Source organism: Papaver somniferum, chromosome 1, assembly GCF_003573695.1.
Source record: "Papaver somniferum cultivar HN1 chromosome 1, ASM357369v1, whole genome shotgun sequence".
NCBI lineage: Eukaryota > Viridiplantae > Streptophyta > Magnoliopsida > Ranunculales > Papaveraceae > Papaver > Papaver somniferum.
Window position 1 is genome coordinate 239,163,938 of NC_039358.1, and position 19,703 is coordinate 239,183,640.

At 36.0% G+C, this 19,703-nt stretch overlaps 3 protein-coding genes across 3 annotated transcripts; all 3 read right to left on the reverse strand.

Moving 5' to 3' along the window:
* Window positions 1-606: 606 nt before the first annotated feature.
* On the reverse strand, window positions 607-5,029 carry LOC113321099 (putative disease resistance RPP13-like protein 1). Its single transcript, XM_026568982.1, has 2 exons — window positions 1,299-5,029; window positions 607-1,046 (listed from the first exon to the last, which is right to left on the reverse strand). The coding sequence occupies exon 1, from the start codon at window positions 4,911-4,913 to the stop codon at window positions 1,302-1,304; it is 3,612 nt and encodes a 1,203-aa protein (XP_026424767.1). The 5' UTR covers window positions 4,914-5,029; the 3' UTR covers window positions 607-1,046; window positions 1,299-1,301.
* A 3,537-nt stretch (window positions 5,030-8,566) lies between these two features.
* Window positions 8,567-9,184, reverse strand: LOC113273991 (CENP-B homolog protein 2-like). The gene has a single exon (XM_026523553.1). It carries the CDS (start codon window positions 9,182-9,184, stop codon window positions 8,567-8,569), a length of 618 nt encoding a protein of 205 aa, XP_026379338.1.
* Window positions 9,185-10,996: 1,812 nt separating this feature from the next.
* On the reverse strand, window positions 10,997-15,925 carry LOC113321106 (disease resistance protein RGA2-like). The gene is made up of 3 exons (XM_026568990.1): window positions 15,809-15,925; window positions 11,708-14,712; window positions 10,997-11,405 (listed from the first exon to the last, which is right to left on the reverse strand). The coding sequence occupies exons 1-2, from the start codon at window positions 15,840-15,842 to the stop codon at window positions 11,711-11,713; spliced, it is 3,036 nt and encodes a 1,011-aa protein (XP_026424775.1). The 5' UTR covers window positions 15,843-15,925; the 3' UTR covers window positions 10,997-11,405; window positions 11,708-11,710.
* Between the last annotated feature and the right edge of the window lie 3,778 nt (window positions 15,926-19,703).

Genomic DNA, 19,703 nt, shown 5'->3' on the forward strand with positions numbered 1-19,703 from the left:
GAACCCAGAACCCACACCAAGTTGACCTGCCCTTGGCTGTCCTATGTACCTATCATTATCAGTGTAAAGATACAGGCTAGTATCATCGCTATGGCATTATCACCATTGCACATGCAGATTTCGGTTTCCCATTAAAATAAAAAGCAGCACGATCTCTATTATTAGGATATTAGGAGAATTAGGATATTAGGAGAACTAGTAATAAAAACTCTATGATTATTTAGAGAGAACAAAATCAAGGAAAGTTGTATAATGCAAAACTAGTTCGGAGATATAAGCAAGGTGAAGGTGAAGGAACAGCCAGTCCAATAATGTGTTTGGCTGCTTAACAGCCCTAAATTGATGCGAAGCCGAAATCATTATAATTATGTCTTACTGAAAGTAAACATGGATGTCTTTTGTGTAAAAATAAAACAACTAACGTAGCAAAATTCAAGCATGAGTAAGTTTTTCAATATATTCAAATCCCTCGACCAAAGCATCCGGTTTAACATCATGCATTTCCTTGAAAGTATTATCCGATATCACCTTGTCCTCCTCTATCCACAACAACAACCTTGATGAATATTCGTCTTCCTCAACTAGCAACACATACAATTCAAGACGACGAAAGCAATAAACTTTATTGAAACTCCAATTTTACAACAAGTGTAATGCGGTATTGAGTGAAACATATGTATTCTACACTATACTAGATAACGCATAGAATATATGATATCTGGGGTACAGATACATTGGGTTTGGTAGAATGAACATCAAATGTTTATGTTTCTTGATAAAACAAAAAAACGCATAATGCACAAAATACAGTGATTGCTGCAGTGGTGGAGGTATCCCTACGAAAATGCAGCAGTGGTTGGTGGTGTTGTGGTGCTAGCTTGGGCCCATTGGCCATCTTCAGTTCGTGATTTCTGTGAGCTGTTCTTTGATGTATTGTTGGGTGCTTTGCCTTTCATCTTTCATCCTTGTATCACTCGATCTGCTACGCAAACAGTAGGCTTTCACTCGCAGACTATCCATTAGTAGCAAAATAATGAACTCCTTACCTGCAGCGCCAAACAAAGCCACCAAATTAATTAAAAGAAAGAAAAATACAACCAGAGGAATATAACCTGCAGCCTTACAAGTAGGACGAAAATTCAGAGACTGAACGAAAATTGATACCCAGTGCTACTAAGAAGAGTAAATAAGAGGGATAGAATCAAACCAGTACCACCTCTTAAATTTCGTTTACACACATAATCAATGTAAAGAAGAAACTTAAACGAACGTATTAGAGTCACAGATAGAAAGAGTACCTGCTACTGCAACAAATTGATCAAGTCGTCTGCATCAGATATAGCTCCATGCTGCTCATTTCGTTGAATAAAATCAACATACAATTCTTTAAGAAAGGAGAGGGATTTAAGATCATAGGTTAAAGTCAACCGCAATAGTGGACACCGGAAGATGGATAATTTCCAAAGAGAATTCCATCTGCGTAAATCTGGTAGAAACTTTAGTGCTGGACAATTCATCAAGACCAATCTCTGAAGAGCGCCAAATAGTGCAATCTCGTCCTCACCAGAATTTACGCGAAAGCCTTCAAACTGTTTACATCCATTAAAACTTAGAACTTGAAGATTGCGGTTGTTTTGTAGTATGCTTACTGGGAAGTAAACAAGCTCCTCTATATTTGCTAAAAGAATCTTGGTGAGAGAGGTCAGGTTGCGACTAATAGAGCTTACTAACTTGTGATTGGTCTTCTCTAAATACAATTGCTGCAGAGAAGGAAAGGAAGGGAATTCTATCAAGCTTTTGGACCCAACGATCTTCAGATTCTGAAGTAAAGGACAGCAACAGCGTATCTCCTTTAGGTGTAACATATCCGTAAGATTGATTTCATTTACCAAAGGAAGATCGACATCCAAACTCTTGAAAGACATTCCTGTTAACTCAAAAAACCTTAGACGTTGAAACTGCCCGATGACCGCAGGAAGGTGTTTAATTTCTTTGCAGTATTCCAGTTCCAGCTGTTCCAGATTTGGAAGATTAGAAGGAACAGACAGCCATTTGGGGATGTCCAACCCCATGAAGTTAACAATTTTCAAATTTCTCAAATTTGTCGGAGGTTGGAGAGCTTCTAATACCATAATACTGTCACTGCAACAATTGTCCTCCAGCAAATTTTCACCATAATACAATCCCAAATACCGGAGGTTCTGCTTCCTTTGCAAATTTGCTTTACCAGCATGTATGGGGTCTTTCACGTTCTCAACATCAAAAATAAGTAGCTCCTCAAGTAAATTCAGCTTTCCTATCTCTTCTATACCATTATAACATTCAGACGTTCCTGCGACAGATTTAATTACCCTGTAACTCAATATCTGCAGACGAACTAGTTCTCCAATACCAGTTGGTGTGCCCTCCTTACGGTAATAAAACTCTCTCAGTTTTGTCCAATGATTTACCTCTTCGGGAAGCTCACAAAAGAAAAGGTTAAGGAACTCAAGATTTTTGAGGGAAACACAAGACTCTGGTATTACTTGGACACCAGTACCACCCAGGTTAAGGGACCTTAGCTGTGTTAAGGCTCCAAAATTTTTGGGTAGGGTTTTTACTAGTGGGCAATCAGAGAAATTGAATATTCTCAAATGCTTAAGACTTGTCACATACTCCGGTAAGGCTCTTAATCTGCTGCAGTTAGTGAGATCTAATGTCTGCAAATTGTGGAGTCTACTAATAAAACTAGGCAGTTCTTCAATAGGTGTAAAAGACATATCAAGAAATCTAAGATATTGCAAACCAGTAACAGAACTGGGAAAGGCGGTTAAGCTTATGCAGTGATTTAGATCTAATCTTCGCAAGTTACCGAGGCTAGTGACAGAATCAGGTAGTTCTTTGACATCCGTACATGAGATGTCAAGGTATCTAAGATTTTTTAAGCATTCTATTCTTCTAAGAACATCTTGAACATGAATACACCCCATTAATACCAAAGTCTGCAAATTATAAAATCTAACGATGGACTCCCCAATCTTCGTCGCTACGGCAAAATTTATAGACAAAAGGTTCAAGTACCTTAAATGCCTTAGCTTAGCAGTCGAGTATAAAATGTCTGAACAGTCTACACCAAGATGACCCAAATGCAAAACACGCAAGTGCTTATTCCTGGAGAATCTGTCAAGGTTCAAGGTATGCATTGGTTCAAGGACAATAAGTGTCCGCAACTTCTTTATATTACCTATTGTTTCATGCAAAGTTGCTGATAATTCTTCATCCATCGTTAACGTTAAACGGCGAAATTCAGAAGCATTATTCAACTCGCTTACCTTGAGAGACATGCATTCACCATCCCCAGTAACCTCTACAGCAAGATCGTGCACAAGGTCATGCATTTTGCAGGTTGTTATGTCACCCAACACATTCTTCTTGACACCCTCGAGGAATGAGCTCCCCACCAACCTCTCAAAATATTCATCGCCAGTTTCTTCAAGCGATCTATTGGTTTGTGCAGACGAATCAAGGTATCCTTCTGCCATCCATAACTGAATAAGAGCTTCTTTATTGATCTCCCTGTCTTTGGGAAATAGGGAGCAATAGGAAAAGCACTGTTTCAACTCAGATGACAAGTTATCATAACTCAATCTTAGTATTGGCATTATTTTGTTCTGACATACCGGTGAATTCCAAATCTCATTTTCTTGAATTGACAGCCAATCACTTTCTTCACTTTTAGAGTGCATTAAGCTTCCAAGAAATTTTGCTGCAAGCGGTAAGCCCCCACATCTTTTTGCTATCTCTCTTCCGATGTTTGTCATTTTAGAAGTTTTCAGTGCCCCTCCGTGAGAAAAGGCTATCTTGGCGATGATCGACCAACATTCATCTTCTTCTAAATGTTTCAATTTGAACGGAGAAATACTTCCCTTCACAACATCTGCAACCTGGATTCTGCGTGTATTAATTAAAATTTTACTTCCTTGAGCTCCGACTGCCAACAAACTTTTAAGCCTCTCCCATCGCTCAGCATCCTCGTTCCACATATTGTCAAGGACTAACAAGTACTTCTTCTCAGCCAGCTCTTCACGAACTTTTTCCGCCAGTACGCCAACATCTGGTATATTATTGAACTCCATATTTTGAGTAATGGACTCCAACAATTTCACTAAAAGGGCCTTCAAATCAAAATCTTCAGAGACACAGACCCACATTCTTAGGTCAAAGTGTTTCATTACCAACTTGTCATTGTAGACGAGTTGAGCCAGTTTTGTCTTGCCGAGTCCCCCAACTCCCACCAAAGAAATCACAGCAACCTTTTCGTTTTTTCGATCAGGATTCATAAGTGAAGTTGATGATGATGATGATGAAGCGTTGACCATTGTTAATATTTTCACGATTTCATTTTTATCATCTTCCCTTTCAAAAGTTTCTGACTCATCTACCGAAGAGGTGGTTTGTCTGCTCAGTTGCCCACTACTATCATCATGCGCCATAGTAGTATTAGCAGGTGTAGTTTGCAACTGAAACCTACCCATTTCCATGGCAACTACGTCTAACCTTTTGTTGATGTCTTTGAGCTTTTTAGCCATACTCAAACGAAAAGCAAGTGGGTTCGAAGATGAAACAAAATCCAGTACCTTATTCTTCAAACCATCCCTTTCATGCTGACGCCGCATTGCTTCATAGGAGAGACTATCCATTACATCATCAACGTCATAAGCAATGTCCTTGAGGCTTTTCAACCAGAGTCTCAAATCATTGCTCTTCTCTTGCTTCAGCTCAGCATCAACAATTTTGGAAAGAATCATTTCTAAGGTGTTCAGAAGCTTTTTCAAGTCATCTTTGACACCCCATGTCATACCAATCTCACGAGAAACAGAATCCACCAACTTGTTTACGATTCCTGCTGCACCGATAGTAAGAATGTGTGCCATAGTTACAAGAAATATGAAACAGTGATAAGTAATTGATAGATTAAAGAAGAAATAACGGCAGAACTTTATAGGAATTTATGTAGTAGAACTTTATATTCAGATGGATAAATATTAGAATCTTGTTCTGTATGTATAGACTTAAAATTCGAATACATAAATTCATATTTACAATGTCAAGATAAGCTGCCATTGATTGCTTAATCAAACTAGCTATTGGCTGTAAATTATTAAGAATTTGGCTCTTTGTGAGTGAGGGTTGACGTTACACATAATTCAATAATTCAAGTAGTAGAAAATCTTTGGTCAACTATCCATCCTAATCCACCCAATATTTCTTACTTTTTTTTTTCTAAAGCTGCCATTATTGATTATTGACTTTTCCAAACATACTATAACTAGTTAAATGGTGGTTTCGTTGAATTTTCGCCCCTGCTTGGGAGTTATTATAGCAAGTTCAATGGACAACTCAGAATTATTCCACTTATTTCTGCATTAAGTACATGGACAAATTCTATGAGCATCTCACTATATTAAATGCGATAATGTTTTGAAATAAGATATTGTTGAATATTTATCCAGCAAAAAGAGAAGTGTCCACCCTATTTAAGTGTAGTCATCACAATCACTATATATGAGACTAAGAAAAGTAAAGATGCCGCGTCGAAGTTGGCCCATATCACCTAGTTTATAAGTTTCTCAACCATACCAAATGGCACTAAATGTTATTCATCGGCTAGTCAATTATTATGTTATGTAGCAGGGACTTTATAATCCCAAGTTGGCCATGGTTGAGTCTGGTGGCCAAGTTGCCTCTTAAAATATTTTCAGACTTGCAAATTGTACATCTTAGATTTTGATTATAATTTGCATCGAGATTATAATCTAAAAGGACTAGAAATCTAGGAAATTTGCACCCCTTCTAGAGCTGCAAATACTTAAAACTGTTACTAAAATTTTATTAGCATCATTAAGTAAAGTTGATGGAAGAAGCTTACTAGCCACTACCGAAAACAAAGACCATGGCAACTATTAAATTCATGAGGACTGAATCGATCGTGCTAAAAGTATTAGGAAAAAGCTAAATTTGGGTACTATCATCCAAAATGATAGTGATTCGATCATACCCAAATGGGCTCGCAACATTATAGATTTCCTGGTTTTAACTTACAAATTGCTCATGTGACCACGTTTGTCCAAGTCCTTATTGGGCATTGGTAGATAATGGTGCCCGTGTCTTAAATTTTTTACTTGCTAAGTTTCAACTGGTACTGCTATTCTAATCAGCTAAAGCCAATGTGACCAGCTAATCCCCAATTCAAAGAATTTCTATCGTTTTCTTATAGTTTTGGTGCAGGATCCTAACATAAGCTTCAATCTCAATAACCATGGTAAAGATCAATGTGATTTGAACCTAAAACCTGAGGTCCAAATGTAGGACCCTAATTCAGCAAATGTTTGTGATTGTGACTATGCAATCATAACAATAACAATATGTGATACTCAAAATTATTACAAGAGAATAAAAATTGTAGAATTTGGAAACTCACCTGGCCAGGAAGAATTACGGTACCCATTTCTTCATTTACTGTGTTGTGCCCATTTCTTCATTTACCCATTTCTTGTTGCACATGACATATCGAGAAGCAGTAATAGCTCTCATAAGTCAAATAAAAAAGAAATCTCTTCATCATATGTTGCCTTTTTGCTTCTTGAGGTGTATCCCAACACCCTTGGTCAAGTGGCATTGATTATGAAGTTGCATTTGTCTGACAATACTACTGCATAGCACAAGACAAGAGTATGCCAATAACAAATGCATCATTAGTTGGCGGAAGTATACACTCTTTTAATTAATACTCGATTATTTAATAAATTCTCTTAAATAATATTTTTGGCCGGCCCCGAGTCGGGGATAACGTGCTAAATTAATAGTTCGTTAAAATTATAAGACAATATATTTTTGGTTATCTATGTAGACCCCATATGAAATGTAAATTATAATGCATTATATATATATACTCAATATATTAATGATTTATGAAGACTTTTTGAAAAAAGATTTAATTGTCTTCAGTTTTTTGCTAAAATCAATATCGCATTGAACTTCATCTCTAATTTTTCTGTAAGAATTTTTGGTGTTGTTTTCTCATAACTCAACAAAAATTTACTCCCTCCATCCTAAATTATTAGTCCGCTTTGACTAAGTCAAGATATTAAGGAGACCGGAGGAGTGTACAAAACTACGCCTATTAAATGATATATTATTACTCAAATTAAAAGGAGTATATGGAGTACGTAAGAAAAAAACATTGGTAATGATAATATTTATAGAAATATTTAAATAGAAGATAAAAATAAAACAATAATTCTTTTCAACCCACCGGTCGATCCCACCCTCAAACCCACCGCTGAGGTGGCCATGACGTGGCTAGACTTTTATTTCTCGTTCTTCGTTTCATTCAAGTTCTGGTCGCAAAAAAGGCAATACAAAAATCTTCCATCTATCATCCAAAAAATCGCATCAAACATTAGCAGCTGAACAAATTTTAGCTTACAAATATATCAACCAAAAACTCGTTCAAGATTTAGCTTATAAATCTGAAAATAAATAAATAAAACTTATTTCATTGGGACTGAAAATCTTGTTGTGTAAATTTTGGGGGGTTACGAGAAATCTAGGAATAGAGATGTGATTGATCATTGGAAATCGATATATGTTGGTACTCGTGGATACTCTTTGAAACGCACAACGAAAGCCTATACAAACACAGATCTACTTGGGTTCGGTGGATTTGGTAAAGTTTACAACAACAACAAAAAAAAAAACATTGCGGAAATCGAATACTGAAGTTGCAATTAACGGATTTCGAAGAAATCAAACAAAGGTTGAAAGAATATTCGCGAAAATTTATTTCTGAAACTGATTAAATTGGTCATCTATGTTGCTTGTACATGATTTATGCCTAATGGAAGTTTAGACAAGTATTCATGGACATTTGCAGTAGGTACCATGATTCCATGAATCATTAACTGAAGGGTAAGGTGCACATAACACTATCATTTTCTCTGTCACATGAATCAGAAACGTAAAAAGAAAATTGATATTTTCATCTCATGGCTAAGAAGCTGCATAGTAGCAACTGATTGTGAAGTTCTAAAGACACCTACTTCATCCCATTCTGAGTAATATAATCATTAACATGTACGTAATAATCAGATAATCATCCGCACATGAAAGAACGGTGATCTGTTCAAGTACTAATGTTCGATGTGAATTTTGAATGATAGTCCTTGTTTTTTTCTTAACCAGAGCTTGAACAAAACGACAGAGAAGAAAACCCTTAGCTATCGACCGAAGAAAATGTAAAAGTCAACTCAAGTCAGTAGTGGGTTTGACAGTGGGATTGATTGGTGGAACGAGCAGAATCACTGAAAATAAAAATCTTTATGGATTGATTTAGTAGATTTGTTTCCTATTGAGGAAGATATCATTTAATATTTAGATTGGTGATATTTAAATTAATTTGTTTCTCTGACGTTAGTGTTGTAAAAGTTTGAAGGATATATTTGAGAGCTTGACTGAAAAATATGACTATAAACAGAAGCTGGACAATATTTTAGGACAGAAGAAAATAGAATAGAGTACAGAAATTTTAGGACATAGGGAGTATTCTTTTTGCCGCTTTAATAGCCTCGTTTCGTGAAGGGGGCTCTATTGTTGAACTTTCATCTTCTTCTTCCACATCTTTATCAGTTCCCACAACTTTCTCGATTATTTCTTCATCAGTCAACAACTGTGTAACTTCTTTTTTTTCCGGATATTTTTGGACATCTTCGACATTCATTGAATTGTGATAGCCCAACTTCTTGATCAGATTTTGCAAGTCTCGAGTGAATTCACCGTTTGTATGTTCATCCAAATTTTCTAAACTTGTGTTATCTGTTGATCGAAGTTTACAATGGCGAAAGCAGTTTGAAAGTGTGCTTGCACGAACATCGATAGTCCATGCTGAAATTGCAAGATTCATTGCATCTAACGCATTTATTTTTTCTGGATTTGACGGCCCTAATTCATAGCCTTTTAAAAGACCTCTATAAAATCGACGACAATAATGCATTTTAAAAGCTCGTATAATCCCCGCGTCACAAGGTTGAGTTTTTAAAGTTGTCTTTGGTGGCAAAAAAAGTAATTCAACATTTTGCAGTCCTTCAATAGTTTTTGGATGACCAGGACAATTATCCACAATCAGGAATTTTTTTCTTGTATCCATTAATATATAAATTAATAATTATTAATTTATCGGTTAATTAATATCTCGTTTAATTAATAAATTTTGATGGTCCCGGCAGCATTAATTTATAGAGTTTTTACTGTATGTCTAGAATTAGAGAATGCCCAATTCAAGACATTAGATTTTGGTTTTAATTTATAATCTAACACCTCATTTGGTTTGAATAATTGGATTCTTAGGAATTCAATTATGGGGTAATCCAATTCTTGAAATTGAATTCCAAGAATTTGAATTCAAATCCGAAAAATAAGCGTTTGGTTGAAGTAATCCAGTTACTTTTGGTTTTACCATGGAATCCAATTCCATTGCACTATTAAATTGAAATCTATCAATTTGGAGGGAATTGGATTCATAGAAATCAAAATTCTTAATTACATAGAGTTGATTTGTGTTATTTGGTTCAAGGAATTGGCCACATTTCCCGCGAAATTGGATTACCAAGAATTCAATTCCTTGAACCAAACATGCTGTAAACCTAATTTCGCCCCCGGTTTAACCCTAAATCTGCATAATAAAAAGAAGATCACAAAAGATGGTCAGGATCAATAGGATTTGGACGACAGATATTATGCCGCAGCCCGACCTAAACTTAAATATCCCAACTATATATCGCCATCTATGGGTAGGGAGGGTTACGAGCGAATTTTTCTTTTTTTCGGTGTAGCAGTGTAGTGTAGTCTGCCTCCATCGACTGGACTGTTCGCTGAAGCTGCAACTTCGAGTGCGTGTGTTGATGTGTATGGGATGGAATTTATAAGTCCAGTGTCTGCTAAAGATCAGGGCCGGCTTTGAAGCCCGTCAACTTGTGCAACAGCACAAGGCGGAAATTTTTTGAAGTTAAGGAAATGTGCATGGAAACTGCAAAGTCCTAAACGAAAACAGAACTCAAGAACCCTAGTGGCTAGACCAGACCTTGAACTCCAACCGAAACAGGCGAGTGGTACGAGAAAATCAACAGTTCAAATTCATTATTCATAAGTTGTGTAACTCCAGCAAACTAGAGTTTGTGTTTGGGTTTCCATTCAGTACTTATGTTAATTTCCCACTTTGTTGGATCCATTGATTTCGCTGTTGATCAAAGTATCCAACTGATTTGGTCTTTTTTTTTCATGGTTTTTCAAGTTTAAGTTAATACATGCAGTGACATTGGAATGGTAAATTTTTATTTGTATCTAGTGATTTTGTTTCAAATTTGATAATACCATACGGACCATTTCCTATCAAAATATTCCAATTAAATTTATTGAATAAATGCTTGTGAATTGTGAACTGATTACAAGTGATTATGACATCTTCTTATTGTAGGCGACCTGGGTGCACTTTGATTTCTCTAAGGATCTACAACTTGATGAAGGTACCCTGCCTTTCGATTCCCTAGTTGTATAGTCTTGGTTTACTTAGGATGTGCCCCCCAACCGTCTGTGGACGTTTCTTAGTCCTGAGATTTTCCAATTTCATTTCAGATGTTTTATGCTGCAATTTGACTATGTTATAAAGTTGTGGGTAGTAACTTCATTGCAGTGAAGAAAACATATAATTTATATGCATGATTTTATTTTTATTTTTTTGCATCAAGAGCTGTCCGAATTTATTTTTTTGCACAAGGTCATTTAAATGTCAGAGACGGCCCTGCTAAAGAAGATCAAAATGCTGAAGCGACGGAAAGATGAGAATATTGTTTATACTTCAAATTTGCAAGAATAACTGGTGATGTACTACAATGAGGCCAATTGCTAGAGAAGTAAGAAAGCAGAAAATCCTTAAACATTCCGCAAAGACACATTAATGTCGCATATTTTCAAAAATACATGTGATAAACCTGAGGATACATATTCAGAAATAACATCGCAGCTCAGATTGCAAGATAAACCCATAATATCTGTGGCAGAGATACATAGGGCTCGGTGCAATACTAGAATGAACAATAAATTTATGTTTCTTTAGAAAAAAAGAAAACACATAATGCACAATAAAACTACGAAGGTGGTTTTTTCTTCAGTGAAATTGTGAAAGTGGTTGTGGTACCCCTGCAGAGTTGCGGCGGAGGTTGGTGGTGTTAGGGTGTTTTTTTGGGGGGGAGCTTTTCTTCAACGTTATATCTGTGCTTCAGCATCTCATCCTTGAGGTAGTATAACCCGGTGATCGAACCAAACCATGGCTTCGGCTTCCCGAGGTTTCATAAATACAGAAAATTCTTCAGCTGCATAACCAAACAAGGCCACCAAATTAATCAAAAGAAATAAAAACAAAACCAGAAGGAGATAACCTGCAGCAGGACGGCTTACAAGTAGCGCCGAAATTAAGAGACTGAACAGAATTATATCTTCATATACGTACACATCTATGAATGGGAATTTCATTAGATAAGACAATCGAGCAAATTCAGAAAGAATTCTAGCAATAGATATATACCTCAACAAAGTTTTTATCACACATAATCAATAAAGCAAAACAAAGAATAAGGTCAAAGGAATATATTAAAGTCGGAGACAGAGAGAGTACCTGCTACTGCAACAAATTGATCAAGTCATCTGCATAATATACATCTTCATGTTGCTCATTTCGTTGCATAAGATCCACATACAATTCTTTGAGATAAGAGAGGGATTTAAGATCATAGGTTAAAGACGCCAACAATCGAGGGCAGCGGAAGATGGTTAATTTCCAAAGAGAATTCCACTTACGTAAATCTGGTACAAACTTTAGAACTGGACAATCCATCAAGACCAATCTCTGAAGAGAGCCAAATAGTGTAATCTCGTCCTCACCATCTTCTACCAGAAATCCTTCAAACTTTTTACACCCATCGATACTTAAAATTTGAAGATTGCGGTTGTTTTGAAGTATGTTTACTGGGAAGTAATCAAGCTCCTCTACATGTTTTAAAAGAAGCTTGGTAAGAGAGGTGAAGCTGCGACCAATCGAGCTTACTAACTTGTGATCGATCTTCTCTAAGTACAAATGCTGTAGAGATGGAAACGAAGCGATGTCGACCAAGATTTTGCAGTCAACGATCTGGAGAGTCTGAAGAAAAGGACAGAAACAGCAAATCTCTTCTAGGTAGAACATATCCGTAAGACTGATTTCATGTACGGCAGGTAATCCGATATCCAAACTCTTCAAAGACATTCGTTTTAAGTTCAAGAATCTTAGACCTGGAAACTGCTCGATCGCTGCTGGAAGTTGTCTAATTTCTTTGCAGTTTTCCAATTCCAACTGTTCCAGATTTGGAAGTGAAGGAACACACATCCACGTGGGAAAGTCCCACCCCATAAAGTTCACGATCTTCAAAATTCTCAAATTAGTTGGAGGTTGGAGAGCTTCTAGCACCGTATTACTGTCACTATAACACTTCTCCTCCAGCAATTTTTCAGCATAACACAGTCCCAAAAACTGAAGGTTCTGCTTCCTTTGTAAATTCGCTCTCGCAGCATGTAATGTGTCTTTCACGTTCTGAAGATCCATAATATGCAGCTTCTCAAGGAAGTTCAGGTTTCCTATCTCTTCAATACCATTATTACTTTCAGACTTTCCTAATACATTTTCTCCTACCCTGTAAATCAATGTTTGCAGACAAACTAGTTCACCTACACCCACTGGAGTTCCGATACGGTAATAAAACTCTCTCAGTTTTTTCCAATACTTTACCTCTTGGGGAAGCTCACACATGAAAAGATTAAGAAACTCAAGATTTTTGAGGGAAACACAAGAATCCGGTAATACTTTGACACCAGTACCACCCAGGTTAAGAGACCTTAGCTGTGTTAAATCTCCAAAATTTTTGGGTAGTGTTTTTACGAGTGTGCAATCTTCGAAATTAAATATGCTCAAATACTCAAGACTTGTCACATAATCTGGTACGGATCCTAATCTGCTGCAGTTGGTGAGGTCTAATGTCTGCAGATTGTGGAGGCTACTAATAAAAGCAGGCAGTTCTTCAATAGGTGTAAAAGACATATCAAGAAATCTAAGATATTTCAAACCAGTAGCTGACTTGGGAAAGGAGGTTAAGCTTCTGCAGTGATTGAGATCCAATCTTTGCAAAGTACAGAGGCTAGTGACAGAATCAGGTAGTTCTTCAATGTCCGTAAATGAGATATCAAGGTGTCTTAGATTATTTAATGATTCTATGTTTCTAAGAACATCTTGAACATGGAGACACCCCCTTAGTACCAATGTCTGCAAATTATAAAATCTAGTGATGGACTCTGCAAGTTTCTTCCCCACACTAAAATTTATAGACGAAAGGTTCAAGTATCTTAAATGCCTTAGCTTAGAAGTTGAGAATAAAATATCTGAACAGTTTAACCCAGGACGACCCAAATGTAAAACACGCATGTGTCTAGAGAATCTATTAAGGTTCAAGGTATATATTGGTTTAAGGACAATGAGTGTCCGCAACTTCTTTATATTACTAGTTGTTTCAGGAAATATTGCTGAATCCATAGTTAACTCTAAACGACGAACTTCAGAAACATTATTCAACTCGCTTACCTTGAGAGATACACATTCACCATCCCCAACAACCGCTTGAGCAAGATCGTGTACAAGGTCATGCATTTTCCAGGTTGTCACATCACCTAATACGTTTTTCTTTATACCCTCGAGAAATGAGCTCCCCAACAATCTCTCAAAACATTCTTTGCCGGTATCTTCCATCGATCTATTGTTTTGTAGAGACGAATCAAGGAATCCTTCAGCCATCCATAACTGAATAAGAGTTTCTCTATTGATCTCCCAGTCCTTGGGAAATAGGGAGCAATATGAAAAACACTGTTTCAATTGAGATGACAAAATATCATAGCTTGATCTTGGTATCGGTATTACTTTGTTCTGACTTCCCGGGGAATCCCAATTATTATTTTGTTGAATAGATAACCAATCACTTTCTGCAAGCGGTAAGCCACCATATATTTTTGAAATCTCTTTTCCTTTTTTAGTCATCTTAGAAGTCTTCAGTGCCCTCCCTTGAGAAAAAGCTTTCTTCGAAATGATCGACCAACATTTATCATCTTTGCTTTCAAGAGTTTCTGACTCATCCACCGACGACCTTGTTTGTAGACTCAGTTGCTCGCTACTATCATCATGCGCGATAATAGTATTACTTGGTGTACTTTGCAATTGAAAGTTACCCATATCATTGGAAACTACCTCTAACCTTTTGTTAATGTCTTTGAGTTTTTTAGCCATACTCAAACGGAATGCGAGTGGATTGGAAGACGAAACAAAACCGAGTACCTTATTCTTCACGCTGCGCTTTTCATGCTGACGCCGCATGGCTTCGTAAGAGAAGCTATCCATTATGTCATCCGCTTCATAAGCAATGTCTTTAAGGCTTTTCAACCAACATCTTAACTCATTGTTCTTCCCATGCTTCTGCTCAGCATCAACAATTTTGGCAAGAACCATTTCTACGGTGTTTTGAAGCTTTTGCAAGTCATCTTCCACTCCCCATTCCATATCAATCTCACGGGCAACAGCATCCACAACCTTGTTTAGGATTCCTGCTGCACCATTAGTAAGAATATGTGCCATAGTAGTATATTAAATTATTGATGAGAAATTGATCAGATGAAAGAAGAAATGGCAAGAAAACTTTCCACAGGATTTTTTTTTTACTCAGATGGATGTTTAAGGGTAGGATGGATATTTGAATCTCGTTACATATACATAGACTGACAATTCGAATAAAAAATTTCTTATTGACCCTTTCTAACATATATCAACTAGTTTAATGGTATTTTCCTTGAATTTTCGCCTCTGCTTGGTGGTTCAACGGACAAGATTTTTTCCCCCCTGTTTTCAGCATTCAAGTACATGGCAAGCTGTATGAGCATCACAAAACCTTACTTGTGAACATGTATTTGATATAAGATATTGTAGAATGTGTATCTAGGAAAAAAATAGAATGTCCACCCTGTTTATGAAGTCATGTCAATCACTCCTAAGAAAAGTAAAGATGCCGCATCTAATTTAGCATATATCACATTGTTTATAACTTTCTCAACCATCGCAAATGCAACTAAATACTATTCCATTGCCTGGTCATATGAAGTTTCTTTAGTTTATAATGTTATAATAGTGAAATTAATCATTCCATGCTGGCCATTTCTCTTCCTGATCGAGTCTGGTGGTCAAGCTGTATCGGCGAATTGTACCTAGCAAAATGTTAATTTTCAATATAGAATCTCAATTGTCTATGGTTATACCTTATTAAAAAAAAAGTAGGTAAGGTTTCACATCATATGGTCAACTATCCAAATAGCAGCTAAACATTATTGATATCCTGGTCTTTAACTTGCAAATTGCTCATATGACGTTTGTCCAAGTCCTTATTGTGCATTCGTAGATAATGGCGCCGTGTCTTAAATCTGTTACCTGCTAAGTTTCAACCTGAACTACCAAAACCAATGTGATCACTAAACACTATTGATTGCCTAATAACCTTCAATCTCTTTAACAATGGTAAAGATCAATGTGATTTGAACCTACAACCTAATTCAGAAAATGTTTGTGATTATGACTATGGACTCAAAAGAATAACAGTATCTGATACTCAAAATCATTATAAGAGACAAAGAATTGAAGAATTTGGAAACTCACCTGGCCTGGAAGTATCTGATACCCATTTCTTCATTTACTGTGGTGTGCCCTAAATCAGACAGAAAATGCCACTGATTTGAATGACAAACAAGGGGAATTTCTTCATCTTCTCTGATTGAGAAGTCAAATTCAGGGGGAATAATGATATAATTCTGGATATTATTATGGTTCAATCTCATCTTGGAAACAAGATTGAATGACCTAACTCTGGTCAAGGGGTTATTGATTTGATTCTTAACTAGGGGTGCGCATACCCTACCCTTACCTGCCAGTTTTTTAACCGTATCCTACCCTATCCACTATTTGGCGGGTAGGGTGGCGGGTAAGGATTTTCTTAACCGCCAGTAAACGGGTAGGGTGGCGGGTATAGACCATATCCTACCCACCCTACCTAGGGGTGCACATACCCTACTCATACCCGCCAATCCTACCCTACTGATAGACGCATTTATGTGTCTAATATATCTCAATTGTATATAGTGTTAGTGCTCGATTCTATACTTATTTGGTTATTTTATTTATTTGTATGTGTTTTTAGAAGAATAAGGATTTGCGGCGAAATTGGCTGAAAATGCGGCGTTTGGACCTCCGTTGATAGAGTGCCGGAAGCGCCCCAGAAGTGTACCGGAAGTACCCCAGAAATACCCCGGAGGAACCCCGAAAAAAGTGCGGAAAATGCCCCAGAGGACACTTGTTATACGGACCCTTGATTTTGGATAAGGGGTAACCTAATTACTAAGGGGCACCCCATTTCAAGGCACATGCTAAAGGGACACCAGAACTGGATAGGGGGAGGTATTCTTCAAATTTCAAATACTGATTTTTGGCGGGAAAGGCCATGCATATCGCTGTTGAATTTTGATCCGATTGTTGGAGCTGTTTTAGGGAGATTAAACACCGGAAATTGATTGGGTTGGACGTGATATGGATATAGAATTCTAGTATGGATGATTTCATGGGCTTAATTGGGCTAGAATATCCGGGAGAAGCAATCAAAGTTAAAACAGAGAGACGTGTCATGTTGTGCACTTTAAAAGATTTTTGAGAGATTTCTGGAGGACTTTGACGATGGATTAACATGTACACGGTCTTATTCAAGTCTAGGGAAGAGTTTGGTAGCTATTTTATAGCTAACAGCACGTGAAAAAGCTCAACAGAAGGGATTATTCTCTCAACAGCGCAGAGAAGAAAAAGAAAAGAAAAAGTCGGAATTTATACGAGATATTTGGGGTCTGTGGAATATATAAGAGTGGTTTCAAGTCATAAAAAGGGTTAGAAAAGTTTAGAGAGAAATAGGAGAGAGTTCAGAGCCGAAACAAGGAAGATACCATTGATTGTTGCTGCTGCTGCTGCGAGGAGGAAGAACGTGAAGAACAGACTCTCCAAGGCCGTCGTTTATCAACAGTGACATCGACTGTCCACTGCGGGTCGTAGTTCTTCAACAGTGCAAACAGCGAGCTCTCTGTGTCGTTGTTATACAACACTTGTGTTCTATCGATTATTTTCAGCACTACCCCTTTGTAACAGTGACGCTGCAACAGTATACCAGCGTTACAAACTTCAATTATCAATTATTTTCATCAATAAAAACACTTATTTAGCCATGAATACATCTTGTGAGTGTGTTTTTGAGATGAGGAGCTAAACCCCTTAGCCAAGGCGACGGAGGAAGCCATTGGTCCTTATTTATGATATAATTCTAACTTTATTATTTATTTGCAATATTATTACATGATTATTTGCATGGAATTTTTATTGGAAAATTGATTTTTATTGAATAATTGTGATTCATTTTGATGGAGCATGCTTAGTTTAAGACTCTTGATGTTTCATGCTTGGTGTTTACATTTATTACTTCAAAAATCTACAAAAGGCATAATATTAGAATCACTCTAAAAGAAAAATTGCATGAATATTAATTATTAGAATTTATCAAATAATGGATCAATGGTGGAATCCAAGTCTTGGTGTTTTTCTCTAAAGGTTTGAACTATTTTATTTATTTGCGTGTTTAATTTAAATCTAGAAAAATTGTTTTCTCCACAAGTCTGAAAAGAACCTGTTTACCACTACAACTACAATCACTATTTCAAAACCATCAATTTGCCAGTTTTTTAACCGTATCCTACCCTATTCATTATTTGGTGGGTAGGGTGGCGGGTAAAGATTTTCTTAACGTGTAAGATGGCGGGTATAGGCCATATCCTACCCACCCTACCCATCGTGCAGCCCTATTCTTAACGTGTTATTTTTCTAACTCGAATGACTCGTCTTGATGTGAGTAATCTATATCTGATTCATTATAGCCGTGTTTGGGATTGCTTTTTTCGACCAAAAACACTTCGTAACAAATTTTTATCAAAAATTGTGTTTGGTAAAAAAAATTCAAAGTGCTTTTGCAGAGTAGCACTTTCATTTTAGGCCTCCTTTTAAAATCTACTCAGCACTAGCTTTAAAAACTGAAAAGTAGAAGCTGTAGACCCACCTAATTTGATTTAATTGATTATCAATTTTAATGTTGTTATTTTATTATAAAGACAAGTTTTATCCTTGAATGTCGTACACTTATCATTATACTTTTAACTTCTATTTGTATTTCTCTATTTTTTATTTTAAAATAATAAATAATAACTACAATATTTTTCTAAGCAAACATAATTATAATTTAATAAATAATAAAATAAATAATACTTTTATTTTGTTAAATATACTAGAATTAAAAATATAATTTATAATAATTAAAGTGCATTTAAAACTAATTTTTGAAATATGTTTATTTTCGTCTTTCACTACATCACCAGTACTATAAAATATAAGTTTACCAAATAGAAATTATAGTTTGTTAATTTCACGATGTTTTTTAAATTATAATTTACCAAACGTCATGTCAGTTTATTTCCAGCACAGCACAACAACACACACCACAACACAATAGAAAAGCACATTTCTAAAACTAACAGCAATGCCAAACTATCCTTATATCTGAATCTGACTCATTATGTCTGATATGACTCGTAATGTATGACTCAAAAATTATTGATCGGTAGAGTTATAAAAAAATAAACTTTTGAATCTAGTCAGATATATACCAGTGAGTCAGGTGAAAAATGATATATGACGCAAATAGTTTGGAGTCAGATGTTTTGGTCGAGTCAAATACCGGAAAAATAAAGGAAAAAAAAAAGCTGGCATCTAATTCGCCAAGTCAAATTCAGATGATGAGTAAGACCCAAATGAACAAAATGTTAGCCCATTTAGCAGCCAGAAGAAAAAGTATCACTGCATATGACATATCCACAAACAATAGTAACTTTTAAATGTCAGAAGCAAAAAGGATTCCTTTACAAAATTGTTTTTATTGTTTTACTCCTTGAGTTTCATCAAATCACCCTTGGTTAAATGACATTCATTATAAAGGTATAATGGTCTAAAAATACAACGGCATAATACCACACAAGAGTATGCCAATAACAAATGCATCATCGTTAATCTCGGAAAGGTTACGTTCTAAGGATTTCAAGTATGCCAAATTATATTAGTTTTCTATTGTCATTCTAGTTTACATCAAACTTATAATGAACCCAAAATTAGCGGACATGGAATTTAATTGGGAATACAGGGGTAAAACAAAACTAGGTTATTTTGAAGTAAAAAAAAAAGAAAAAGATATCCCTTATCCGTATATTTATTGCAATGACTAAATTGCTTATGTATTTTTAATTAATTTATTATTTTAATTCTTTTTTAAAAATATTTTTTAATTTTTCAATTTTTATTTTTTATTTTGGACATGGTCGGAAAGTAAAATTTTTTAAGAAAAAGTATAAATCAAAAAATGAAATATAAATATAAATTCTTTTAAGAATTAATAAAACTAAAATAAAAAAATTCTGAA